The sequence below is a fragment of the Macaca nemestrina genome, chromosome 15 (genome assembly GCF_043159975.1).
Source record: "Macaca nemestrina isolate mMacNem1 chromosome 15, mMacNem.hap1, whole genome shotgun sequence".
Taxonomy (NCBI): Eukaryota; Metazoa; Chordata; class Mammalia; order Primates; family Cercopithecidae; genus Macaca; species Macaca nemestrina.
In genome coordinates, this window is record NC_092139.1 from 30,157,101 (window position 1) to 30,182,711 (window position 25,611).

Here is a 25,611-nt window from a genome sequence, read left to right on the forward strand (position 1 = left end):
AGGGACTTCTGTGCTTTTACTTTGAAAATGTGAGAAATTGGCCAGGCGCAGTGGCTTATGCCTATAATCTCAGCATGTTGAGAGGCTGAGGCAGGTGGATCACTTGAGCCCAGGAGTTTGAGACCATCCCGGGCAACAAGGCAAAACCCTATCTCTACAAAAATATATATATATAAATTAGCCGGGCATGGTGGCATGCACCTGTGGTCCCAGCTACTCAGAAGGCTGAGGCGGGAGGATTGCTTGAACCCACGAGGCGGAGGTTGTGGTGAGCCGAGATCCTGCCATTGTGCTACAGCCTGGGCGACAGAGCAAGTCTGTCTCAGAAGAAAAAGAAAAGGAAATTTGAGAAATGAACACTAAAGTTAAAAGTAGAAGTTAAGATACAGTTTTAAGGTTTATCAGATGAGCATCCAAAATAAATTCTTATACATAAATGCCTAATTTACTGCTTTAATAAGCAGGGAGAGAAATATACAAAATTCACAGTTTCCGCAAGAGAGTAAAACGTATTGTCGCAGAGTTTATCTAGGATTTTAGACTGAGGTGTCAAGATGTGACTGTGGCATATCCACGCCATAATCTTTACTGTATCTTCCAGGATGGTTCCCTTCTAGAGTGCATTATGTATTTTATTCCATTCCTTAAGGGCCTAAGTTCTCTGTGTCCTTTGAAGCCTGATTCTGATGTTTCTCCCTTTAATGTGCCTCCAGATTTCTCAACCTAGAATTGCTAACCCTTGCTTTGGACTTTTGTAGTATTTTATACTTTGTGACTCCTTCATATGACATCAGAGTGCACTCAAGTGCACCACATGTATGTATCTTATCTTTAATACTAGACTGAGTTCCTGATGTGCAAGAGGATGTAGTTTGGTCTCTCAGGGTACCTGGCACAGTGTCTTGCCCCTAGTAAGTTCTTCGCAACTATTTGTTAGATAAGTAAATAACATACGAAATTTATTTATTTATTATGTATGAATTGAATGCCTGCTTTATGCCCATCACTTTTGCTGAGTGCTGTAGAAAAGTACAAAACTATGTGACCATTTCCACTCTCATGGAGTATAGTCTTTAGGGAGTAAGACTAGATTTTTTAAATGCTGAGGGAAATGTATAATTGTACCTCTATGGTTTGGGTTGCCTACTAAGGTATGCTTTGAGACTTTTTCGAGTAGTGTTCAGAACCTGACCCCAAGAAGCAGAAAATATGAGTGCTGTGTTCTTATAGCCATCTCCTTCCCTTATTATTATACATACCAAAAGGAAAAGCTTATACCCCTAAATGGTAGTCATTGGTACTGAGTGTTATGGTAATTAATTTTTTTAGTAAGTCTTAAAATGTACTTGTAATTTCGAGGCCAATTTTGAGTACTGCCCTCTAAGAGTATATTGTTTCAGCAGTTACTTAGCCCTTGATTAGGTTAATGCTTTCTTTTTGTTTAGAAAAGAAAGTAAAAGGTCTGTAATTTTTTTTCCCTTGCCTTAGCCCCGTCGCAGAATTTAGTCTCAAAGGAAACTTCAACCACAGCACTGCAGGCCTCTGTTGCCAGACCAGGTAAGGTGTACTTTGGAAAAACATCTTGGAGTGGGATGGGTTACATGTGAAGGAACTACTGCTGTCCTCAGCATCATGTGTTCTTATGCCAGGAAGTAGCTGGAACTATTTTATCTGTTTGTTTCAGAGCAGACTTTGGTTGAGCAGCAGAGCTTGTGCAGTTCTACTTGAGATTATTTTCCCCCTGACCAGCTTGCTCTCTTATGCATTCATAGTGTCAGCTAAGGAACTCAAGAAGGGCATCTCTGTGCCCATTGTCTGCCACCCAGCCATGGGTTTCTGTTGCAGAGTTTTCCCTGTTCTATGACCCTGGCACCCATGGTTGGCAGCTGAATAACTGGCATATGGTGACTTACGGGGCTGGCAAGCATTAATGCACTTTGTAATTTTATTATCATGACAGTAGTGGAGTCTTGTTCATAGAGTCTCTGCCACAATGTGGTAGCCATTCCTCCAGGGAGGCAGAGTCATTTCAGTCATCTCTGGGTGGCATTAAGTTTCTCCCTGTGACCGATATATTGTAAATAGCACAAGGGATGATAGTTCTGGAAGTAGGAGCCCGTGGTAATCTGACAAATAACTGCTGTGGGATCAGGGTCAGCTCAGAATACATGAGGTTGATGGCAGTAACAGCCTTTGGTTTGCCTTTACACACTGGAGGCAGATGAATATCAGATATGGTACAGTTTAGTCTCGCCTGATTCTTTGTCACTGTAGATCACTGAGGAGTTAAAAAAAAAAAAAAAAAAAAAGGTCTGACTGGTTCCCACAGAGGTAAGAATCTATTGAAACTACAATTCACATACTTGACAAAGTAAGAAAAAAAAAATAGTAGCCATGCTTAATTTTGTGAATCTGAGCCAATAAAAGTAAGGTATAGTTTGTGATTATTTTAAAACCTACTTCAGAATGCTACATCCTATGTGATGGATAGGACTTGGTCTACTGCGCACTCTGAATAAAATCAGGCCTCTGAAAGTAGTGTGCGAGCAAAAAACATTTCAGTCACCCAGAGTCTTTTTTTTTTTTTTTTTTTTTTTGAGACAGAGTCTTGCTTTGTCATCCAGGCTGGAGTGCAGTGGTGCGATCTCTGCTCACTGCAAGCTCTGCCTCCTGGGTTCACACCATTCTCCTGCCTCAGCCTCCCGAGTAGCTGGGACTACAGGTGCCTGCCACCACGCCTGGCTAATTTTTTGTATATTTAGTAGAGACGGGGTTTCATCATGTTAGCCAGGATGGTCTTGATCTCATGACCTCGTGATCCACCTGCCTTAGCCTCCCCAAGTGCTGGGATTACAGGTGTGAGCTACGGCACCCGGCCCAGCCACCCAGATGCTTTCTTTGTTGCCATTGCCCACATGATACCTGACATCATGTTGATATTTGAGAAGGGTAGGAATGGAGCACATTATTTAAAGGAGGGGGTCATACAGCAAAACTCATTTTTGGTAAGAAAAGGAGTAACTATAAAGAGAAAGGGAATTCCATTTCCTGCCCCAACCCTACTCTAGAAAATAGGATTTACCATATCATTTTTCCCCCCTTCTCACAGTAATTGGCTGAAGAATCCTGTTCCATTTTGAAGTTTGGTATAAATGAATCTCCTTATCCTTAACATCCCTCAGAGCCACTGATTACCTTCATCGAACTTCCTTGATCTCTACTTATGAATCAGCAGTGATAGTGTTAAGATTCTCAAAAGCATCAAACTTTCTTGTTTTAAAAGAGGAAACTAGGCCAGGCGCGGTGGCTCACGCTTGTAATCCCAACACTTTGGGAGGCCGAGGCGGTCAGATCACCTGAGGTTGGGAGTTCGAGATCACCCTGACCAACATGGAGAAACCCCGTCTCTACTAAAAATAGAAAATTAGCTGGGTATGGTAGTGTGTGCCTACAGGTACACATGGCTGTAATCCCAGCTACTCTGGAGGCTGAGGCAGGAGAATCGCTTGAACCTGGGATGCAGAGGTTGTGGTGAGCCGGAGATTGAACCATTGAACTCTAGCCTGGGCAACAAGAGCAAAACTCTGTCTCAAAAAAAAGAGCAAACTAGGCTGGGTCTGATGACTCATGCCTGTAACCCCAGTGCTTTAGGAGGCTGAGACGGGGGGAATGATTGAGCCCCAGGGGTTCAAGATCACCCTGGGCAACATAGCAAAACGCCATCTCTACAAAAAATTTTAAAAAATTAGTTGGGCTTGGCATGCATGCTACTTGGGAGGCCGAGGTAGGAGGATCATCTGACCCCAAGGAGTCCAGTTGAGGCTGCAGTGAGCTGTGATCCCACTGCACTCTAGCCTGGGAGACAGAGTGAGACCGTCCCCCCAAAAATAAAAACAGGCCAGGTGCGGTGGCTCATGCCTGTAATCTCAGCACTTTGGGAGGCCGAGGCGGGCGGATCACTTGAGGCCAGTTCAAGACAAGACTGGCCAACATGTCTAAACCCTGTTTCTACTAAAAATACAAAAATTAGTTGGGCGTGGTAGTGTGTGCCTGTAGTCCCAGCTACTTGGGAGGCTGAGGCAGGAGAATTGCTTGAACCCTGGAGGTGGGGGTTGGAGTGAGCACCACTGTACCCCAGCCTGGGGGACAGAGTAAGACCCTGTCTCAAAAAAATAAAATAACAGTATGAGCACCTCTTTTGACTTGAGTCGTTTTCACTTTTGAGCACACATTACCTGAGTTTGTATCTTCCAGCCAGGCCAGCAAAGTAGCAGAGACTCAGTGAATTGGTGTCTATTTCTTGTGGATGGGTTTTCAGGCTTTGTGGGTACAAATACAGGAGGCTAAACAGCAATGAGAAGCAAAGATTCCCTTCCCTTTTTTTTTTTTTTTTTAAGACGAAGTCTTGCTCTGTCACCAGACTGGAGTGCAGTGGCGTGATCTTGGCTCACTGCAATCCCCGCCTCCTGGGTTCAAGCAATTCCTTTGCCTCAGCGTCCCATTAAAGATTCCCTTCTACTAGCACCTTGCATTAAAGGCAGAGTAGTCCAACCTCCTTACATGGAAGGCTGCATCAGCCTGATCTTCATAGCAATAATAATAGCAAATAAGATTGAGTTATGACTAAGTGTCAGTTGCCATACTAAAATTTCTACATGCATTATTTCATCTTCTTAACTTTGAAGTGAGTAATGTGGTTATTCCCATTTTTTAGATAAGGCACTGAGCACAGAGATGTCAGGTAATTTACCCAAGGTTACATGGCTAATAAGCATTGAAGCCAAAATTTTGAACCAGGCACTCTAACTTCACTGCCTTTAAGGTTACCATGTAATTAGTAGAGTAGGTTAGACATATACACTGAGTAATGAGGTGCTGAATTCCCTCAATGGGGGAACAGGTGTAGGGCTATGGGAGGCCAGAGGCAAGATAGATCACCGCTCTCTGGTACATCAGGGAAGGCTTTTGGAAAAGATGGAACTACCTAAAGGTACATAATAGCGAAAGCAAATGTTTTTCTGCTGGTGCTGAGGAAGAAGTGCCTGGCAAACCCAGAGTGTGCTCATTGATGCAAAACGCTGTGAGACGAATTACTGAGATTTTCCTTGCTTGGAGGGCATTGCTGGGAGGTTGAGAAAGAAAGGAATAGAATGGGGTCTAAAGGCAATATCTGAAAGCAAAGCACTATGCCCTCTAACACTCAGTGAGGAAGTCCTTTTGAGAAGAATGCATCCTTAATAGATATTCAAGACATATTTGAAGATTGCTTTTTTAAAAAAATGCCAAGAAGGTGGAGATGTTTTAAAATGAAAACAGTCTCTTCCACATGAGAGGAAGAGACTTATTTTGCTAACCTGGTTGTAACTGGATGAGATACAAACGAGGAAGGGTGAACTTAGTTCTATTAATCCAAACAGGTTATTTCACAGTGTGGCGTAGAAATAAAAATAGACCAAGTGTCTTATGTCTCAAACAAACCAAGTTGTATCTGTGCCAGCTTTGTCTCCATACCATGTAGGGTGAGAATCCTTCTGGGCACAGGGACACTTTAGCCTAAATAGGGCATTGAGAATTCTTGTAGACTCCTAGCTTCTCTCCGTGGCAGCTCCCACATTTCATTTCTATCCTTTACATTTTTTTACAGAGCTGGAGGTAAATGCTGGCATAGTCTCTGGACAAAGGTAAGATGATCATTTCTGCAGACGTAGCATGAACACAGCATAAGCCTCTTTGAAAGGTATCAGGTTTCTCAGTCTTTAAACCTCTCTTCACCTTGTCCTTTTCCTTCACTCTCACGCCAGTCTGTTTTTACTGCTAACATAGAGAGATGTCTTGAGTCCTAATCCCTCAGAGGTAACATTTCTCTTAATAAAACTTGGAGGCTAAGTTTCTACCTTTTATGGTTGTTTTCAAAGCTGAATGAGGTAACACGTTCAGCACTCAGCATAATGAGGAAATAGTAAATGTTCAATATATGGGAGCTGTTGTTACCATTGATATTAATAATAGTCCTTGCAACTGTCTTCTGAAGAACAGTTGTTTGACCCTCAAGGCGAAAGAAGGAGAAAGCCAGGCAGGATCTGACCTAAAACCTGTGCTTTTTTCTGTTACACTGTGCTGCTCCACATAACCCTACAAAATGAAATACATCTATGGCTTCAACTTCATTAGCTCTATGGAGAGGAATATTACCGTTTTCCAAAAGTCATGGCTTTTTTTGGAGGCAGTCTTGCTCTGTCACCCAGGCTGGTGTGCAGTGGCACGATCTTGGTGCACCACCACGCCCAGCTAATTTTTGTATTTTTAGTAGAGATGGGGTTTCACCATGTTGGCCCGGCTGGTCTTGAACTCCTGACCTCAAGTGATCCACCCGTCTCAGCCTCTGGGATTACAGGCGTGAGCCACCATGCCCAGCCTTGCCTCTTTTAGTGTAGGAATGCACTGGATAATATTTTAAAGAACTTCTCATAATTGTACAGCAACTTCATAAAACACTTTCACAATATTTTTTTCATTTAATCTTAATATCATCCCTGTGAGGAGGTTAATAGCCACCATTTATTTGAATGTTGTTCCATGCCATGCATCCTTAATAGTTTGAGCTACAAGCGCCCTAGATGTATTATCTCATCTAGTTTTCACAGTATCTATTAGGAAAGTAAATTCTGTCTTATAGATGAGGAATCTAAAGCTCAGAAAGGTTAACTAAATTCCCCAAGGTCACAGAGTTAGTAAATGGTGAAGGTTAGATTCAAACCCAAGCCTTCTGACTTCAGAGCCCTGACATTTAACCTATGTATTGCAGCAGACAAGATGGGATTTATAGATCAAGAGTCTAGAACAAGGCTGGGCGCAGTGGCTCATGCCTGTAATCCCAGCACTTTGGGAGGCCGAGGCGGGCGGATCATTTGAGGTCAGGAGTTTGATACCAACCTGGCCAACGTGGTAAGACCCCGTCTCTACTAAAACTACAAAAATTAGCCAGGCATGGTGACGCATGCCTATAATCCCAGCTGCTTGGGAGGCTGAGGCAGGAGAGTAACTTGAACCTGGGAGGCGGAGGTTGCAGTGAGCGGAGATCATGCCACTGTACTGCAGCCTGGGCGACAGAGTGAGATTCTGTCTAAAAAAAGAAAGAAAAGAAAAAAGAGTCTAGAATGGCCGGGCTCGGTGGCTCACACCTGTAATCCCAACACTCTGGGAGGCCAAGGTAGGCAGATGGCTTGAACCCAGGAGTTTGAGACCAGCCTGGGCAACATAGTGAAACCCTGTCTATACAAAAAATTAGCTGGGCATAGTGGTACGCACCTGTAGTCCCAGCTACTTGGGAGGCTGAGGTGGGAGGATCACCTGAGCCCAGGGAAGTCGAGGTTGCAGTGAGCCGTAGTCCTGCCCACTGCACTCCAACATGAGCAACAGAGTAAGACTCTATCTTAAAAAAAAAAAAAAAGAGTCTAGAACATAGAGCATTAAATAGCATAGTCAATAAATGCATAGCTAAGACTTGACCCTTGTTCATCTCATTCCAAATTCATTGCTACTCCTACTATACCACTCTGCCTGTCTGGTTTTATTTGGATTGGGCTAATGTTTGAATTCATCTGCATTTCTCAAACATGCACCAGCGATTTGTCTAGAGAAAGAAGCTAATTAGACCAAAAATGCCTTTGGGGTATTTGTTTCCAGCGATACCTGAGCATTGACCATAAAAAACAGGATAGTCTTGCTGTGGCTTTTGTTTTGCCAGGAGAAAGAGGCACTTTCATTAGGAACCATCTAGCCAGGTACAGTGGCTCATGCTTGTAACCCCAGCATTTTGGGAGGCCAAGGAGGGAGGATTGGTTGAGCTCAGGAGTTGCCCAGCCTGGGCAACATAGGGAGACCCTGTCTCTACGAAAAATTAATAAAAAATTAATAAAAAATTAGCTGGTCATGGTGGCACTTGCCTGTAGTCCCAGCTACTCAGGAGGCTAAGGTGGGAGGATCACTTGAGCCTGGGAGGTCAAGGCTGCAATGAGCCATGATTACACTACCCACACTCCAGTCTGGGGAACAGAGTGACATCCTGCCTCAAAAAAAAACAAAAAAATTCGGCTGGGCATGGTGGCTTATGCCTATAATCCCAGCACTTTGGGAGGCCGAGGCGGGCGGATCATTTGAGGTCAGGAGTTCGAGACCAACCTGGCCAACATGGTGAAACCCCGTCTTTACTGAAAATACAAAAATTAGCTGGGCGTGGTGTCGCATGCCTGTAATCCCAGCTACTCAGGAGGCTGAGACAGGAGAATCGCTTGAACCTGGGAGGTAGAGGTTGACGTGAGCCGAGATCACACCATTGCACTCCAGCCTAGGCAACAAGAGCAAAACTCCATCTCAAAAAAAAAAAAAATTTTTTTAAAAGAATTTTATTTCCTCAGAAGCTTTGACCATTTTCTGGGCTCCTAGCCAGAAAGTCGTCTTCACTACCTCTCAAAGGAGGTGTAAATCCCTCTGACTTGTAATTCCACCCCAGCTTCAGCCTCACCTCTCCTTGACTTACCTTGGCTTATGGTTGGGTGTGGGGCAGCTGTTATACATAAAACTATGGGAGTGAACAGTGTGGCCCAGTTCGCAACCACGGTGCTACTAGCAAAGGGTCCTCTGGCAGGAGTGAACAGTGGAAGGGTAGGGATAGTTGACAATCAGGTTATGGTCTGTGTCCTTAAGAAGCTTACAGTCTAGTTGAAGGCACAAAACATTAAAATAGAACATGATGTACAATCTGATGGGTGCTCTAGAATGCCAGATAAAGACTGTGAACCCAAGACACAAAAGAGACGACTGTACTTGGGAAATGAGGTCATGGAAGACTTCCCAGAAGAGGCAGCCTTTTGACCAGTTTTTTTTTGCTTTGTTGCATTATTTGTATTTGGTACATGTCTTGCAAGCAAATTTAATTGTCTAAAGGAATTTTTTTCTAATAATTTTAACATGCATTTTTGAACCATGAAAGTGTAAAAAGTTCATTAAAGAAAACCAGAAATTCAGATCAGAGAATTACAAAGAAGAAAATAACTCACCAGTAAACCAGTATTCCTACAACTCAAACTAGTAGTTCATCTACTTCTAGTCTTTTTCACACAGTATGCACCCAAATATATTGTGTCAGATTTATGTGTATAGGGCTGGGCGTTGTGGCTCACGCCTGTAATGAGTTGGCACTGGGCTGTGATCGTGCCACTGCACTCCAGCCTGGGTGACAGAGCAAGACTCCATCTTTTTTTTTTTTTTTTTTTTTGAGAGGGAGTCTCGCGCTGTCGCCCAGGCTGGAGTGCAGTGGCCAGATCTCAGCTCACTGCAAGCTCCGCCTCCCGGGTTTGCGCCATTCTCCTGCCTCAGCCTCCCTATAGCTGGGACTACAGGCGCCGGCCACCTCGCCCGGCTATTTTTTTGTATTTTTTAGTAGAGACGGAGTTTCACTGTATTAGCCAGGATGGTCTCGATCTCCTGACATCATGATCCGCCCGTCTCGGCCTCCCAAAGTGCTGGGATTACAGGCTTGAGCCACCGCGCCCGGCCAAGACTCCATCTTAAAAACAAACAACAACAACAAAAGATTTATGTGTATATAGCTCATATTTATTCATATGTAGTTACATATATACTCAACATATATAACAATGAAAATGGAATTATACTGTTCATTATGTTGGTAAGTTTTTCCCACTTGGTAATGTGTCGCGAATCGTTTTTGTCATTAAATAACATGATTTTTCATGACTCCATATGGATGTGCCATGATTTAGCCAACTAATCTACTATCGTTAGGCATTTAGGTCTTCTGTTTTCACTAGTACAAATAAAATGTTTTAACTTCCTTATGTGTGGAGCTCTGTAAAAAGATTTGTTTCCTTAGGCACCTAGAAATGGGATTGCTGAGTCAAGGGTTACACCAGAGTTTCTCAGCCTCAACATTATTGAGCTTTGGGGCCAGATAACTGTTGTGTGGGGCTTATGTTTAGTGGCATCCCTGGCCTGTACCCAAAAGATTCCAGTAGCACCCTTCTCCTCAAGTTGTGACAATCAAAAATGTCTCCAAACGTTGCTAAATGTCCACTAAGAAGCAAAATTGCCTCCTTTTGAGAACTGCTAGGTTACACAATTTACACTCCAATTAGGAGTGTATGTAAATGTTTTTGTTCCTGTATCCTCAATAACAGTGAATATTACCAATTTTAAATCTTCATATACTAAGAAAAGGGGTTTGGGGTGGGGACAATCAATATACCTAGCAGTATATTGTGAATTATCCCCATACTGTGGCTTCTAATATGCTGTTATCTGACTCTACCAGGATCATTAGTAAATGCCAATATATGTTAATAATTTCCTAGGTTTATATACTATTTTGCGTTATTAGCAATTTTCAGACATATTAAAGACCTTTTTCATGATTCTAAACATTTACAAAATCCAAAATGTTGTAATTTTTGAAGGGGACTATTCCTACCTTAGGAAAATGGATGAGGGGCCTGGTGCAATAGCTCACACCTGTAATCCCACACTTTGGGAGGCCGAGGTGGGTGGATCACTTGAGGTCGGGGTTTAAGACCATCCTGGCTAGTGTGGTAAAACCCCATCTCTACTAAAAAGACAAAAATTAGCAGAGCATGGTGGCACATGGCTGTAGTTCCAGCTACTCAGGAGGTTGAGGCAGGTGAATTGCCTGAACCCAGGAGGTAGGAGTCGCAGTGAGCTGAGATAACACCCCTGCTCTCCAGCCTGGGCGACAGGGTAACACTCTGTCTGAAAAAAAAGAAGAAAGAAAAGAAAAAAAGATAAGAAAATGGGTGAGGAATTAGGGGAGTTTTGTTCCAATTTTTTTTATGTCTTTTACCAGTTTTTCTACAATTTCACCAACATTATGCTTTACTATTTTGTTTTTACTAATGTAATAAGCTAGACTCGCTTTTAAACCCCCAGTAATATAGAAGGCAATAGTGCTTATTGCCCCAGGTTGAACTGCTTTCTCTCCAGAATAACTATATTGTTCTTAGTCTCCTACTTTACGAATGAAACTATCTGAAGAGCCCGTTGTTTGTGTGGCCTGATTCCCTCACCTGCTTGGAAATTTTTTGCTTCTGTCAGCAGTGAGCCCAAAGAGATAGTTGAAAAGTCCAAAATCCCGAGCCGAAGAAACTCCCGAACTGAAGAGCCAACTGTGGCTTCTGAAAGTGTGGAAAATGGACATCGTAAACGATCTTCTCGACCTGCGTCAGCCTCCAGCTCTACTAAAGGTTAGCAGTGGGATGTGGGTGCTATTTGTGGGTCAAATAGAGGAATAGAGTCCTTATCACAGCAGCAGCAGACTTTGTTCTTCATCTTTGCTTCTGTTCCTGAAGTGTGTCAAGTGTCTTTGTCTTCTACTACTTGTTTGGTCCTTTATTTGTTCATTTAACTATGTGTTCTCTGTATGTGTACACAAGAGCAACAAGCACTGCTGGAAAAAAGAACATAACAGGGCAGATTTATTCCACTGGTTTTTGTTGTTGTTGTTTTTTGTTTGTTTGTTTGAGACAGGGTCTCACTTTATTGCCTGGGCTGGAGTGCAGTGGCACAATCACAGCTCACTGCAGCCTTGAATTCCTAGGCTCAAGTAATCCTCCTGCCTCAGCCTTCCAAAGCTGAAATTGCAGGCATGAGCCACCACACCTGGCCTTGAGTCCACGTTTTTTTTGTTTTTGAGATGGAGTCTCATTCTGTTGCCCAGGCTGGAGTGCAGTGTCATGATCTCGGCTCACTGTAACCTCCACCTCCCAGGTTCGGGTGATTCTCCTGCCTCAGGAGATGACAGATGCGTGCACCACGCATGGCTAATGTTTCTATTTTTAGTAGAGACAGGGATTCATCATGTTGGCCAGGCTGGTCTCAAACTCCTAACCTCAAGTGATCTGCCCACCTCAGCTTCTCAAGTGCTGGGATTACAGGCTGAGCCACCACGCCCAGCTCATTCCACTTTAAATTCGTGATCACCCACTTCAGATAGGTCCTGAATATGGCCCAGCTATCTTTCCATGTTTCTGTGGTCAGCTCTCTTTCCCACTCTCTACTCTTTTTAAATCTCTGGTCCACACTTTCTCCCCCTTTCTCGGTAGAGACCCTGACCTCTTCACAGAGAAAGTAGAATTCCCTTCCCAGCCATTAGATGGTGACCTTCCTCAAAACTTTGATCCTGAGTCACCTTTTCTCTTCAAATTTGTATTTTCTCCCTAATAGATCTCAGTCATGCCCCTCTTCTTTAGTTACAACCTTTCACAGATGACTTGTAAATTTGTATTTCTGTTTCTAGTACAGACCCCTAGAGATCTTAGACAACTGCATGCACATCCTTATTGGAACCTCAGACTCAACATGTCTAAAACCAAACTTGTGATTTTCACCTCCAACAGTGAGGTCCTCTGCCATTGTTCCTCATCTCAATAAATGGCACCACCATCTATCCATTAGACAAGTTCTCCTTGATACCTCTTTCCCTCACCCTTATATCAAATTCATCACAAAATATTGCCCATTTTATCTCAGGTGGCCCTTTTCCATCTTCACTACTACTTACTAGCTTAAAATCCTTCAGTGATTTACCATTGTAATTAGGATTAAAGTCCAGAAGCTTCAACCTTGCCCACAAGCTTCTGTGTGGTCTCGGCCCTGTCATCTCCCAGCCTCATCCCACTTTCCTTGGCAAGTTGGACATGCCATCCTCATTCCTCTCATCACAAGCCTGTGCATATGTTGCATGCAGCTACTGCAGGGAGTGCTCTTCTCTCTGCCCACCTGTCTTCTCCTTAACGTCCCACCCTTCCTACTTATCTTAGCTCAGTTGTCACTGCTGTGGGGAATCACAGCACCAGGTTCTTCTTCATAATACCACAGCTATAACTTTATGCCAGTTTGTGACATAGGTAATTAGTATGTATACTTGGTTAGGGCAGGAGATTATGTCTGATTTTGCTAACTGCTGTATCCCTGGTGCCTAGTATGGTGCCAAATGCAGAGATGTACCAATCAGTTAATTATCAGATGAATAACCGTCTATCAAATATGTATTAAGTATTTACTACATGTCAGGCCCTGAGGTTATTTAGTGAAAAGACAGAGTCTCAGCCAGGTGCGATGGCTCATGCCTGTAATCCCAGCACTTTGGGAGGCCGAGTTGGGTAAATCATCTGAGGTCAGGAGTTCGAGACCAGCCTGACCAACATGGTGAAACCCTGTCTCTACTCAAAATACAAAAATTAGCTGGGCGTGGTGGTGGGTGCCTGTAATCCCAGCTACTGGGGACGCTGAGGCAGGAGAACTGCTTGAACCTGGGCGGCGGAGGTTGCAGTGAGCCGAGATCGCATCATTGCACTCTAGCCTGGGCGGCAGAGTGAGACTCCGTCTCAAAAAAAAAAAAAGAGAGAGTCTCTGTCTTCACCACATTGAAAGATGAATTCTAATACTCTGTGTTAAATGTTGAATGCTATGATAGCAAAATTACATGGCACTGTAAGAGCATATAGCTGGGATACCTTGCTCTTCTGCCAGGTCAGAGAAGGCTTTCTGGAAAAAAATGACATGACATTTAAGCTGAGGCAGTGACCAGATTATTCTCTTAGGAAATGTGCTGAGCTTGAATAGTTCAGTTTGGGTAAGGTAAGAGCTGGGATCCTGGCTGAGTACCTGATACCAGCAGGACTGCTGAGAAACGGTCAAGTATCATTGGGATGCCAGCCTAAAGACCAGGTAGATTCTGGTGCACCCACACTAGACACTAGACACAGATCTGAGGACTCAGCTGCTCTTGGCAGGTTATGTCTCTAGGCAAGAATGTCACGATGCCTCACAAGAGCCTCTGGGAATAGGGCAGAGGTCATATACAGGTAAAATTGAGGTGTACAAAGTACCATCACCATACTCAGCCTGCTGGAGAGTTAAGCGGCAAAGGTGAGAGGGGCCTTCTTTCTTTTCTAGGAATACTGTCAGAGTCCTGTTAGGTATCCTAACTTTAGGTGGAGATATGAAGCCAGTAACTTCCTTCCTCCTCCCTGGGAATCATCTCTAGGCAGAAACTAGTTTGGAAGGAAGCACACTTTTCAGTATATTGAAGTACTAAACTTAAAGCATAAAAGGGAACATGCCTAGAGTTGTGTGGGAAAATCTGCTTCCCCTCAGTTCTGCATGTTCTTGTGGCCTTTCACTTTCCCAAAAGAGCAAGATCTTCTAGGCTATAGAATATGGTATGTAATTACCTTTAAAGCAGGGAAAAGCTATTGGCCTTTAGAGATGTCACACACCAGATTTTTGGAACCTTGACCTCAGCCCAGAGCCTCAAGTTACTAAAGGTGTTATTTACAGGGCACCAGAAAGAATCTAAGAAGCAGCTGGGACAGTTAAGAAGAGATGCTCAAACTAGAACCGCTCTGTAGAGAACTACCAGCCAAGAAGAGATGGAAAGCTAGAACCTGTTTTTAGGGGGGTTGGGGGTGGGGAATAAGCCTGTACACTTAAACTGAACCTTGTCCCACGGTGGCGGTGGTGATGTTGGAATGCCTGGCACATCCTTGCTTTGAGGCTTAGCAGTTGGCTTAGAAGAGGCCATAATGACTCTCAGGCTTTGTGTTCTTGCATGGAGGGGTGCTAAGTGTCTCCCTAAAGAATGGCATAGCTCTGGCCAGCCCCTGGAATCACAGTCATGTATAGATACCCACATCAGTCACAAGACCTCAGGCCATCATTCTCTAACTGTCCCTGGTTAAGTTACTGTGTATGAGTAGAAAAACAGACTCAGTTTCTCCTGCTATACTCTCACAACACACTTCTGACTCCAGATGTAAGGTGTTTTTTTTCCCCACACATCAAGCAAGCAATCAGTCCTGCCTCAGACACCAGCTGGGTGTCCTCCAATTCAATTCTGACACTATCTGCCTGGAGATAGTATCAGATCCACAGGTTTGAGGGCTCAGTCCCACAAGACTGCTGCCCACTTCCAATGCCAGGTGCAAGCCCCGGGTTGTTTTACCTGTGCTTCTGACTAGCTGGCTAAAAATTGGAGTTTCCATGAAACCCTCCTAACTGGGTTCAGTTAATTTGCTAGAATAGCTGATAGCACTCAGGGAAGCATGTTTACCAGTTTATTATAAAGCTTTTTCTTTTTTTCTAGTTTTGTTTTGTTTTGTTTTGTGACAGAGTCTCACTCTGTTGCCCAGGCTGAAGTACAGTGGCACGATCTCAGCTCATTGCAACCTCCACCTCCCAGGTTCAAGCGATTCTTATGCCTCAACCTCCCGGGTTGCTGGCATTACAGAGGCTTGCACCACCATGCCTGGCTAATTTGTGTGTGTGTGTGTGTGTATTTTTTTTTAGTAGAGATGGGGTTTCGCCATGTTGACAGGCTGGTCTCGAAATCCTGACCTCAAGTGATCCACTTGCCTTGGCCTTCCAAAGTGCTGGGATTACTGGTGTGAGCCACTGTGCCTGGCCCTTTTTTTTTTTTTTCATTTGCAGGTTCTCACTCTGTCACCCAGGCTAGAGTACAGTGGCATGATCATGGCTCACTGCAACCTTAAACTCCTGAGCTTAAATAATCCTTCTGCCTCAGCTTCCCAAGTAGCTGGAACTATAGGTGTGCATCACCACGCTGGGCTAATTTTTAAATTTTTTTTGTAGAGACGGGGTCTCCCTGTGTGCCCAGGTTGATCTTGAGCTCTTGGCCTCAAGTGATCCTCCCACATTGGCCTCCCATATGAAAGATTTTTTTAAAAATTTTTACTTTTATTTTATTTTTATTTATTTATTGTTTTTAGATGGAGTCTCACTCTATCGCCCAGGCTGGAGTGCAGTGGCATGATCTTGGCTCATTGCAACCTCCATCTCCCGGGTTCAAGCAATTCTTTTTTTTTTTTTTGAGACGGAGTCTCGCTCTGTCGCCCAGGCTGGAGTGCAGTGGCGCGATCTCGGCTCACTGCAAGCTCCGCCTCCCGGGTTCACGCCATTCTCCTGCCTCAGCCTCCCGAGTAGCTGGGACTACAGGCGCCCACAACCGCGCCCGGCTAATTTTTTGTATTTTTAGTAGAGACGGGGTTTCACCGTGGTCTCGATCTCCTGACCTTGTGATCCGCCCGCCTCGGCCTCCCAAAGTGCTGGGATTACAGGCGTGAGCCACCGCGCCCGGCAACCCAGCTAATTTTTATATCTTTAGTAGAAATAGGGTTTCACCATGTTGACCAGGCTGGTCTAGAACTCCTGGGCTCAAGTGATCCTCCCACCTTCGCCTCCCAAAGTGCTGGGATTACAGGCATGAGCCACCATGCCCAGCCAGTTTTTTTGTTTTTTTTTTGAGACAGGGTCTCACTGTGTCACCCAGGCTGGAGTGCAGTGGCACTATCATCACTCATTGCAGCCTCAGACTCTTGGGCTCAAGCAATCCTCCCGCCTTAGCCTCCTGAGTAATTGAGACTATAGGCACACACCACCATGGCTAGCTGAAGTTTTAATTTTTTGTAGAAACAGGACTCACCCTGTTGCCCAGGCTGGTCTAGAACTCCTGGGCTCAAGTGATCCTCCCACCTTCGCCTCCCAAAGTGCTGGGATTACAGGCATGAGCCACCATGCCCTGCTGATATTTTAAAGCAGTGGTCCCCAATCCCCGGGCCGTAGACTGGTTGGTAGTGGTCTGTGACCTGTTAGGAACGAGGCCACACAGCAGGAGGTGAGTGGTGGGCAAGTGAGCATTACTGCCTGAGCTCCATCTCCTGTCAAATCAGAGGTGACATTAGATTCTCTTAGGAGTGTGAACCCTACTGTAAACTGTGCATGCGAGAGATAGAGGTTACGTGGTCCTTATGAGAATCTAACTAATGCTTGAGAATCTGAGGTGGAACAGTTTCATCCTGAAACCATATCCCCCCAACCCCCAGTCCGTGGAAAAATTGTCTTCCACAAAACCAATCCCTGGTGCCAAAAAGGTTGGGGACCACTGTTTTAAAGGATACAAATGAACAGCCAGATGAAGGGATACATAGGGCAAGGTCTGTATGGGTCCCAAGTGTAGAAGCTTCCATCCGTGTGGAGTTTGTGCACCACTCTCTTAGCAGGTGGAATGTTCTTGTTCAGCTTCTGGGAAGCCCCTGAATTCAGTCCTTTTGTGGGTTTGTGGGTTTTTTTGTTCTGTTTTGTTTTTTGTTTGTTTGTTTTTGTATGGAGGAAGAAGGGGAAGGGGAGGTTGGTCCCTTTTGGATTTTTAGTGGGGCTTCATTACATAGGCATGATTGATAAAAGAGTTGGCCATTTGTGATCAACTCAACCTCAGAGCTGTTTCAAGAACTATGGGCAAAAAGCCAAATATTTTAACAAAAGATTGCTCAGTCACTTAGGAAATTACAAGAGTTACAGGAGCTATGAGCCAGGAACGTGGGACAAAAACCAAAAATTATATATCATAGTATCACAGTTACCTTTTAAATCAGAAATTAGTACTGGAGCCCTTTTGGTTTTTCAGTATTAAAGCTCTTGGAGCCAAATTAAAGAATAATTATGCATATTTTTGGCCTGTATATTGTATCCAAAAATGTGAACCAAGTTACAAAATAATTTACTGTGATTGTATTTAAACCCATACCCAGAATGTGATCACAAAATATCAAGCTGGTTTCTAAAATGGATGCACCTCAAATGTGGGGACATATGCAGTGCTGGGTACCTGAAATATGAATGAAGTATGTTCCTGCAGAATCAGCACTTTTTAAAGTTTTGAGGGGGAAAGGGGGCTGCTTCTTTTTGCATTTAATAAGAGTTTGGTCATACATATCATATACAAACAAAATCAGAAACATACTGTGTTTTTCATGAAAACCTCTGAAGCTGAGAAACACTATGAGCGGTTTGTAATTAAAAGTGTTGCTGTTTTTGTATTGTTGGAGAACCAGTGACATTAATCATGCTCCTGCTGTGAGAGCTGAGTTTGCTTACATCATGCTGGCCAAGGCCTGCCAGACTGCCAGATCAGAGCAGGTGGGATGGATGATTTCTGGGCAAGTCCAGGAAGGCCCTCATGGTTTTTGGTCATGCTTTGATCCATTGTTTTGGTTGGTTGGGTCACTTATAATTACACAAAAATTAGCTACCACAAATCACTTTTTAAAATTGCACCTGATCAGATGTGTTGTTTACAAACATGCAAATGAGTAGTTCTCCTTCCTGACATGGTGAATTTGCCACAAAAACACAAATGATTTTTCTAGTTTTCTTTTTTTTTCTGAGACGGAGTCTTGCTCTGTTGCCCAGGCTGGAGTGCAGTGGCGCTCTCGGCTCACTGCTAGCTCTGCCTCCCAGGTTCACACCATTCTCCTGCCTCAGCCTCCGAAGTAGCTGGGACTACAGGCGCCCGCCACCACGCCCGGCTAATTTTTTGTATTTTTTAGTAGAGACAGGGTTTCACTGTGTTAACCAGGATGGTCTCGATCTCCTGACCTCGTGATCCTCCTGCCTCAGCCTCCCAAAGCTCTGGAATTACAGGCGTGAGCCACTGTGCCTGGCTGATTTTTCTAGTTTTCTTTATCATTATTTACTCCTCCATTTAGAATAGTTTTTGTTATATTTTCACCTGGGAAAAAGGTAATTATTCGGTGGCTCATGCCTGTAATCCCAGCACTTTGGGAGGCCGAGGCGGGCGGATCACGAGGTCAGGAGATCGAGATCACAGTGAAACCCTGTCTCTACTAAAAATACAAAAAATTAGCCGGGCGCGGTGGTGGGCGCCTGTAGTCCCAGCTACTCAGGAGGCTGAGCCAGGAGAATGGAGTGAACCCGGGAGGTGGAGCTTGCAGTGAGCCGAGATCGTGCCACTGCACTCCAGCCTGGGTGACAGAACTAGACTCCGTCTCAAAAAAAAAAAAAAAAAAAAAATATTTTTTTAAAAGGTAGTTGAAAACATGAAGTTCAAAGCATAAGTTTGGAACGAGGAAAATATGTTAATTTAAGGAAAGTTCAGAGCAATCTGTAATTATCAGCAGTCCTGGGTGTCCCCCTGACAGCAAAGTAGGTGATAGCCCCACCCTACCCACAGCCAGTGAAGCAACCGTCTAAAAAAACACAGGGTATACCGATATACTGAATTAAAGCAGAAGTATTATTGTAGATATGCAAGTGAACATATATTGATAATGTCGTGGGAGAAAACCCTGAAGAGTAACCACCTGAAAGTGTACTCTAGTAGCTTCATTTAGAAACCAACCATGCAAATTGTAAAGGAAAATTTCCAGAATTTTTTTGTTTGAGACAGAGTCTTGTTCTGTCACCCAGGCTGGAGTGCAGTGTCTTGATCTCGGCTCATTGCAAGCTCTGCCTCCCGGGTTCAAGTGATTCTCCTGGCTCAGCCTCCCGAGTAGCTGGGACTACAGGCATGCACCACCACGCCCGGCTAATTTTTGTATTTTTAGAAGAGATGGGGTTTCGCCATGTTGGCCAGGCTGGTCTTGAACTCCTGACCTCAAGTGATCTGCCCACCTCTGCTAATCAAAGTGCTGGGATTATAGGTGTGAGCCACCGCACCTTGCCAATTCCCAGAATTTTTTTTACAATTACGTAGACGTCTTGGGTAGAAGTACTACAGACAGTGAAAGGCACAATGATGTGAGCAAGGTCAAAGGCCATTACTAAAGCTGTGTGGATGGTAGAGGTCACATACTAGAGGATTAAGTAGAGCCTTGTACTGTAGATTTGGTCAAATTTGCTTAAGGTCAAAATGAGGCAACCAGGCTGAAAAATCCCTTTATTAGGTTACAAATTTAAATGTTCCCCCAGTGACATACTTGGACAGTCACCTCAAAGACTGTTATTGACCCAGTTCTTTACCACCTATGTTCAATCCATGTTCTTTTTTTTTTTTTTTTTTTTTTGAGACGGAGTCTGGCTCTGTCGCCCAGGCTGGGGTGCAGTGGCTGGATCTCAGCTCACTGCAAGCTCCGCCTCCCGGGTTTATGCCATTGTCCTGCCTCAGCCTCCGGAGTAGCTGGGACTACAGGCGCCCACCACCTCGCCCGGCTAGTTTTTTGTATTTTTTAGTAGAGACGGGGTTTCCCCGTGTTAGCCAGGATGGTCTCGATCTGCTGACCTAGTGATCCGCCCGTCTCGGCCTCCCAAAGTGCTGGGATTACAGGCTTGAGCCACCGCGCCCGGCCCAATCCATGTTCTAAGAACATGTTTATCCATGTTCTAAGACATGGATATAAATGATCTGACTGCACTGCTAGAGTTTGAACTGTTTGTCTGTCTGTGAAGAGACACTAATTTTGTAAAATCCCTGATGATTAAAAAACTGAAGGTAGGTTCACAGGCCAGGCAGCCTTTAGGAACAGTGTGCCAGTCACAGTCTGAGGTACACCCTGACTGGATCATTAGCCTCTACATCACTTACCTAGAATTTCTTACCTTAATTTGTGGCCAGGCTCAGTGGCTCACTTCTGTAATCCCAACGCTCTGGGAGGCTGAGGCGGGCGGATCAGTTGAGGTGAGGAATTTGAGATCAGCCTGGCCAACATGGTGAAACCCCATCTCTACTAAAAATACAAGCATTAGCTGGGCGTGGTAGTGTGCGCCTGTAATCCTAGCTACTAGGGAGGCTGAGGCAGGAGAATTGCTTGAACCCAGGGGGTGGAGGTTGCAGTGAGTTCAGATCGCCACTCCAGCCTGGGTGACAGTGCAAGACTGTCTCAAAAAAAAAAGAAGTAATTTACAAGACTCACTCGCAAAAAAAAAAAAAAAAAAAAAAAGTAATTTGCCTATTCATTAGAGTAGTAAAAGTGGTAACATTTTGGAAGGAGTATAAAATCAACTACCAAAACAAAAAAACTCATCAAAAAATCTTTTTTTCAGACATGATGGGGAACAGTGGCAGAGGACCTCACTGTTGGAGGTGAAAATCCCAAGTTTGATTTTAGACATTTTGAGTCTGAGGTTTGCTCTCTGACTCAGATTGACTGGATTTATCCAGGGATGGTGATAAAGACTTCAAACTCAGTTTAAAATTTATTTTTTTCCTCATGGAAGTATGAAAGTACATCCTTCACCACTTCTCCCCACCAACCATAGTATCCAAAAGATGAGGGTTTTTAATGGTGTGTTTGTGGGGTTTTTTTTTTTTTTTTTTTTTTTGGGACGGAGTCTCGCTCTGTCGCCCAGGCTGGAGTGCAGTGACCAGATCTCAGCTTACTGCAAGCTCCGCCTCCCGGGTTCACGCCATTCTCCTGCCTCAGCCTCCTGAGTAGCTGGGACTACAGGAGCCCACCACCTCGCCTGGCTAGTTTTTTGTATTTTTTAGTAGAGATGGGGTTTCACCGTGTTAGCCAGGATGGTCTTGATCTCCTGACCTCATGATCCACCCATCTCGGCCTCCCAAAGTGCTGGGATTACAGGCTTGAGCCACCGCGCCCGGCCATGTTTGTGTTTTTTTTGCAGTTTCTAGCACAAGTCATTTGTTTATTCCTGGCCCCACTCATTGATTCACGCTCAGAGGCAGCCTGCCAGTTCATTGGGTGCTTCGGAGCAGTGACAAATGGGAACAAGCAAGGCAGGAGGGGGAGCCTGAGGTTGATTCTCACCCACACTCCACTACCCACTTCTTTTCCCAGCCACATATGTTTCTCAGACATACCACTTGATCCTTCATATCACAACAAGGGAAAAGCTTCCAAAGTTGACCTAATTAATGAATGTTTTTCTGAGGATGAACACTGTCAAGACAAAAACCTGCCTATTTTTACTGCACATGACAGATTTGCTGCAGTGAAAATAAAGCTTGAGATTTGGACCTGAAGAGTTGATTTTAGGGAGTTGTGTGGGCTCTGTGAGACTCTTAATTTACATGAATTAAAATAAAGAACACCATTATTAACATCCCGGCAGATTAACTGTCTTCTGATTAGTAAAAGACTAATGAGTAAATCAGAAAGACTGATTCTACCACATGGCACAAAAAAACATGACATTTGAGAAGATAAACATACTGAAATTTCCACCAACAGAGGCCTGAATGAAATTACTGGGCACCTCTTAGAAATTCATCTAGACCTCACTTCTTTTTATTTTATTTTATTTTTTTGTGAGACGGAGTTTTGCTCTTGTTGCCCAAGCTGGAGTGCAATGGCACAATCTCGGCTCACCACAACCTCCGCCTCCCGGGCTAAAACAATTCTCCTGCCTTAGCCTCCCGAGTAACTGGGATTACAGGCATGCGCCACCACACCTGGCTAATTTTGTATTATTTAGTAGAGATGGGGTTTCTCCACATTGGTCAGGCTGCTCTGGATCTCCTGACGTCAGGTGATCCGCCCGCCTCAGCCTCCCAAAGTGCTGGGATTACAGGCGTGAGCCACCGCGCCTGGCCTAGGCCTCACTTCTTAGCAGTTACCTTAGCTAACAGAGTAGTAAAATTTTTCCTTAAAATCTACGTATTTATTAGAATCTGGGTTCGCAAAATATTATGATACAAAAGACAAAGTAAAATTTGCTTAGAATACAACCTAACATGCAGTATCAGAAAATTCAGCCTACTTACCAGAAATGGGTAAATCTGATTCATCTTTTGTATTGATATACTAGAAGCATTTTTTTTCTCTTTGATGAGAAGTAATTTTAGAACACTTTTCATATTAAAACCAGAATATGAAGTAAAGGTGACCTTTTGTAGTCAATATGAGATTCTAAAGAAGTGTTTACATTTGGAGAGCTTCAAGCTATTCACTGTACTCTGCCATAACTTTGTGTAGAATTTTTTTTTTTTTAATAGAGACAGGGTCTGTGTCTCCCAGGCTGGAGTACAGTGGCATGAACATAGCTCACTTCAGCCTTGAACTCCTTCAGCCATGAACTCCTGGGCTCAAGTGATCCTCCCACCTCAGTCTCCTAAGTAGCTGGGACTACAGGCATGTGCCACCATGCCCAGCTAATTCTTTTCTTTTTGTAGAGATGGGTTCTCACCATCTTGCCCAGGCTGGCCTCAAGATTTCTGGGCTCAAGTGAGCCTCCCGCCTCAGTCTCCCAAAGTGATGGGATTACAGGCATGAGCCATCACACCTGGCCAAAAGGTGTTTTTTTTTTGTTTTGTTTTGTTTTTTGTTTTTTTTTTTTTGGAGACAGAGTTTTTCTCTTGTTGCCCAGGCTGGAATGCAGTGGTGTGATCTCAGCCACCGCAAACTCTGCCTCCCAGGTTCAGATTCTCCTGCCTCAGCCTCCCTAGGAGCTGGGATTACAGGCATGTGCAACCACACCTGGCTAATTTTGTATTTTTAGTAGAGACAGGGTTTCTCCAAGTTGGTCAGGCTGGTCTGGAACTCCCGACCTCAGGTGATCTGCCCGCCTCGACCTCCCAAAGTGCTGGTATTACAGGCATGCAATACATTACACCGCGCCCAGCCTAAAATGTTTTTAAGAAACACTGTTTAGGCCGGGCGCGGTGGCTCAAGCCTGTAATCCCAGCACTTTGGGAGGCCGAGGCGGGCGGATCACAAGGTCAGGAGATCGAGACCACAGTGAAACCCCGTCTCTACTAAAAATACAAAAAATTAGCCGGGCGCGGTGGCGGGCGCCTGTAGTCCCAGCTACTCAGGAGGCTGAGGCAGGAGAATGGCGGGAACCCGGGAGGCGGAGCTTGCAGTGAGCCGAGATCGCGCCACTGCACCCCAGCCTGGGCAACAGCGTGAGACTCCGTCTCAAAAAAAAAAAAAAAAAAAAAAAGAAACACTGTTTAAGTCTGGCATAAGATTAAGACAAGAGAAACTAAAGGAATCAAAACATAGTCATTTGCCTTTATGTCACTGTCATTCTGTGTGTAAATCACTCAGTTCCCCTCTTCCATGAAGCCTTCAGGCTCACTTGGACTCAGAGCAGACTCTTGCTTGTTCTGAATTGAGTTCATGACTGATACATCCACAGTCTTTTTTTTTTTTTTTTTTTTTGAGACGGAGTCTCGCTGTCACCCAGGCTGCAGTACAGTGGTGGGATCTCAGCTTACTGCAACCTTCACCTCCCTGGTTCAAGCAATTCCCCTGCCTCAGCCTCCCAAGTAGCTGGGATTACAGGCACACTTCACCATGCCCTGCTGATTTTTGTGTATTTTAGTAGAGATGGGACAAACTAGTCTCGAACTCCTGACCTCAGGCAATCCACCTGCCTCGGCCTCCCAAAGTGCTGGCATTACAGGCGTGAGCTACCACGCCCAGCCTTCCACAGTCTTGATATAACTGGCTGGGCCATAGTAGACACTCATTGACCAGGGCCCATGGTCATGTTGTTTAGACCTTGACTATAGCATGACAAAAATGGTTCCTTACTGTGAAACAATAGCTTGGCTCCAAAAGGGATCCCAAGGCAGGTTTTTTTTTTTGCACTCTAACACAACTTACTCACTTGCTTATGGCATTACTCGTTGATTTCCACCAAAAGCATTGTCAATCTATCTATTCATACTTCGTTGTATGATGGGAACTGGTGAGGGAAACAGTGGGTGAATTGCCCAGCTACAAAGGCTCTCTCCACCCTGCACTTTCTCTAGTCAGTGTGCTTCATCGCCCACCACGTTTGTCACATTCCCCCAATTCTGCCTAATGCAGGACCACACCTTCTTCCCACATAGGTCATCAAGGAAAGCCTGTGCTCCATTCAGAGCACCTCTTAGACAGATTCCGAGTCAAGTAGGGCTCCCCTTAGGTCTGCCCTGCTTGTTGTGGACTGCCTAAAGGGTACTGCTATAAAGTGTTAACCTCCACTGAACACGTCCTTTCTTTCCCCCAACAGACATAACCAGTGCGGTGCAATCCAAGCGAAGAAAATCCAAGTAAACAAGCAGGACTGCGACTTGATACTTGTAAATGTGTGTGACTTTTACAAAGAGCAATTTTGAGCTGTGACTTTTTTAAATCAATTTCTGTACAGTTAGTAATTTTAATAATGTGACCCTTTTCCTAGTCCCTGCAACCTGTTTCATAAAGTGCAATGGGGAAAGCAGGATTGTTGAGCCCTTTTGGTGTTGCAAGTTGAAGTTCAAGGTTTCTAAAATGTTGTCTTGTATTGAAAGGAGCTAATGCCATTATAAATGTTGTTAGTTTTCACATTTCCTAAGCAGCCTAGAGTACAGGGTGAGCATTTTTAGATCTCCTAATGACGTATTGTGCTGTGGAAGTACTGTGTGTGAATAGCAGTAGTGGGGGCAAAAGCAATCTTCTCATTTGGAAATGTTGTAAATAATTTTATTATATAGTGTTTTGGATGTATTTGTTGTAGAAAATGGACCAGTGAATAAAGAGAATCTAAGGATTTGTACAATGCGAAATAATGTGTTAAATAAATGTCATTGTCATAGAACATAAAGTTATGTTATTGGTAAGGGATTTTTGGGTGATAAGCTCTTTCTTTGGACCTTAAATAAGCAGACACAGCCTTCTTTGTGAATGGAATTCCCATCTAGTCCTCATCGCACCTGAGATGTCCGCCTGGCAAGTTGAGGAAAATGTACATACTTGCTCCCTCACTTCATTCTTGGCTTTGAAGAAACCAACCCTGTTCAGCACTATGCCAGGTACTTTGATATATATTGCTCAA

At 44.2% G+C, this 25,611-nt stretch overlaps 1 protein-coding gene across 7 annotated transcripts in view; it reads left to right on the forward strand.

Annotated features, from left to right (window-relative positions):
• Positions 1–25,335, forward strand: part of LOC105496246 (nuclear receptor coactivator 6) — a 119,205-nt gene extending 93,870 nt beyond the window's left edge. For 5 of the 7 annotated variants that reach the window (XM_011766459.3, XM_011766463.3, XM_011766461.3 and 2 more), the window contains 4 exons: positions 1,489–1,557; positions 5,645–5,681; positions 11,128–11,276; positions 24,808–25,335. In XM_011766459.3, the coding sequence (XP_011764761.2) occupies positions 1,489–1,557; positions 5,645–5,681; positions 11,128–11,276; positions 24,808–24,851 (299 nt within the window). In that variant the 3' untranslated portion in view covers positions 24,852–25,335. The remainder of the gene's footprint in view (positions 1–1,488; positions 1,558–5,644; positions 5,682–11,127; positions 11,277–24,807) is intronic. The other 2 variants (XM_071079472.1, XM_011766460.3) reach the window with 1 other exon arrangement.
• The last annotated feature ends 276 nt before the right edge of the window (positions 25,336–25,611 follow it).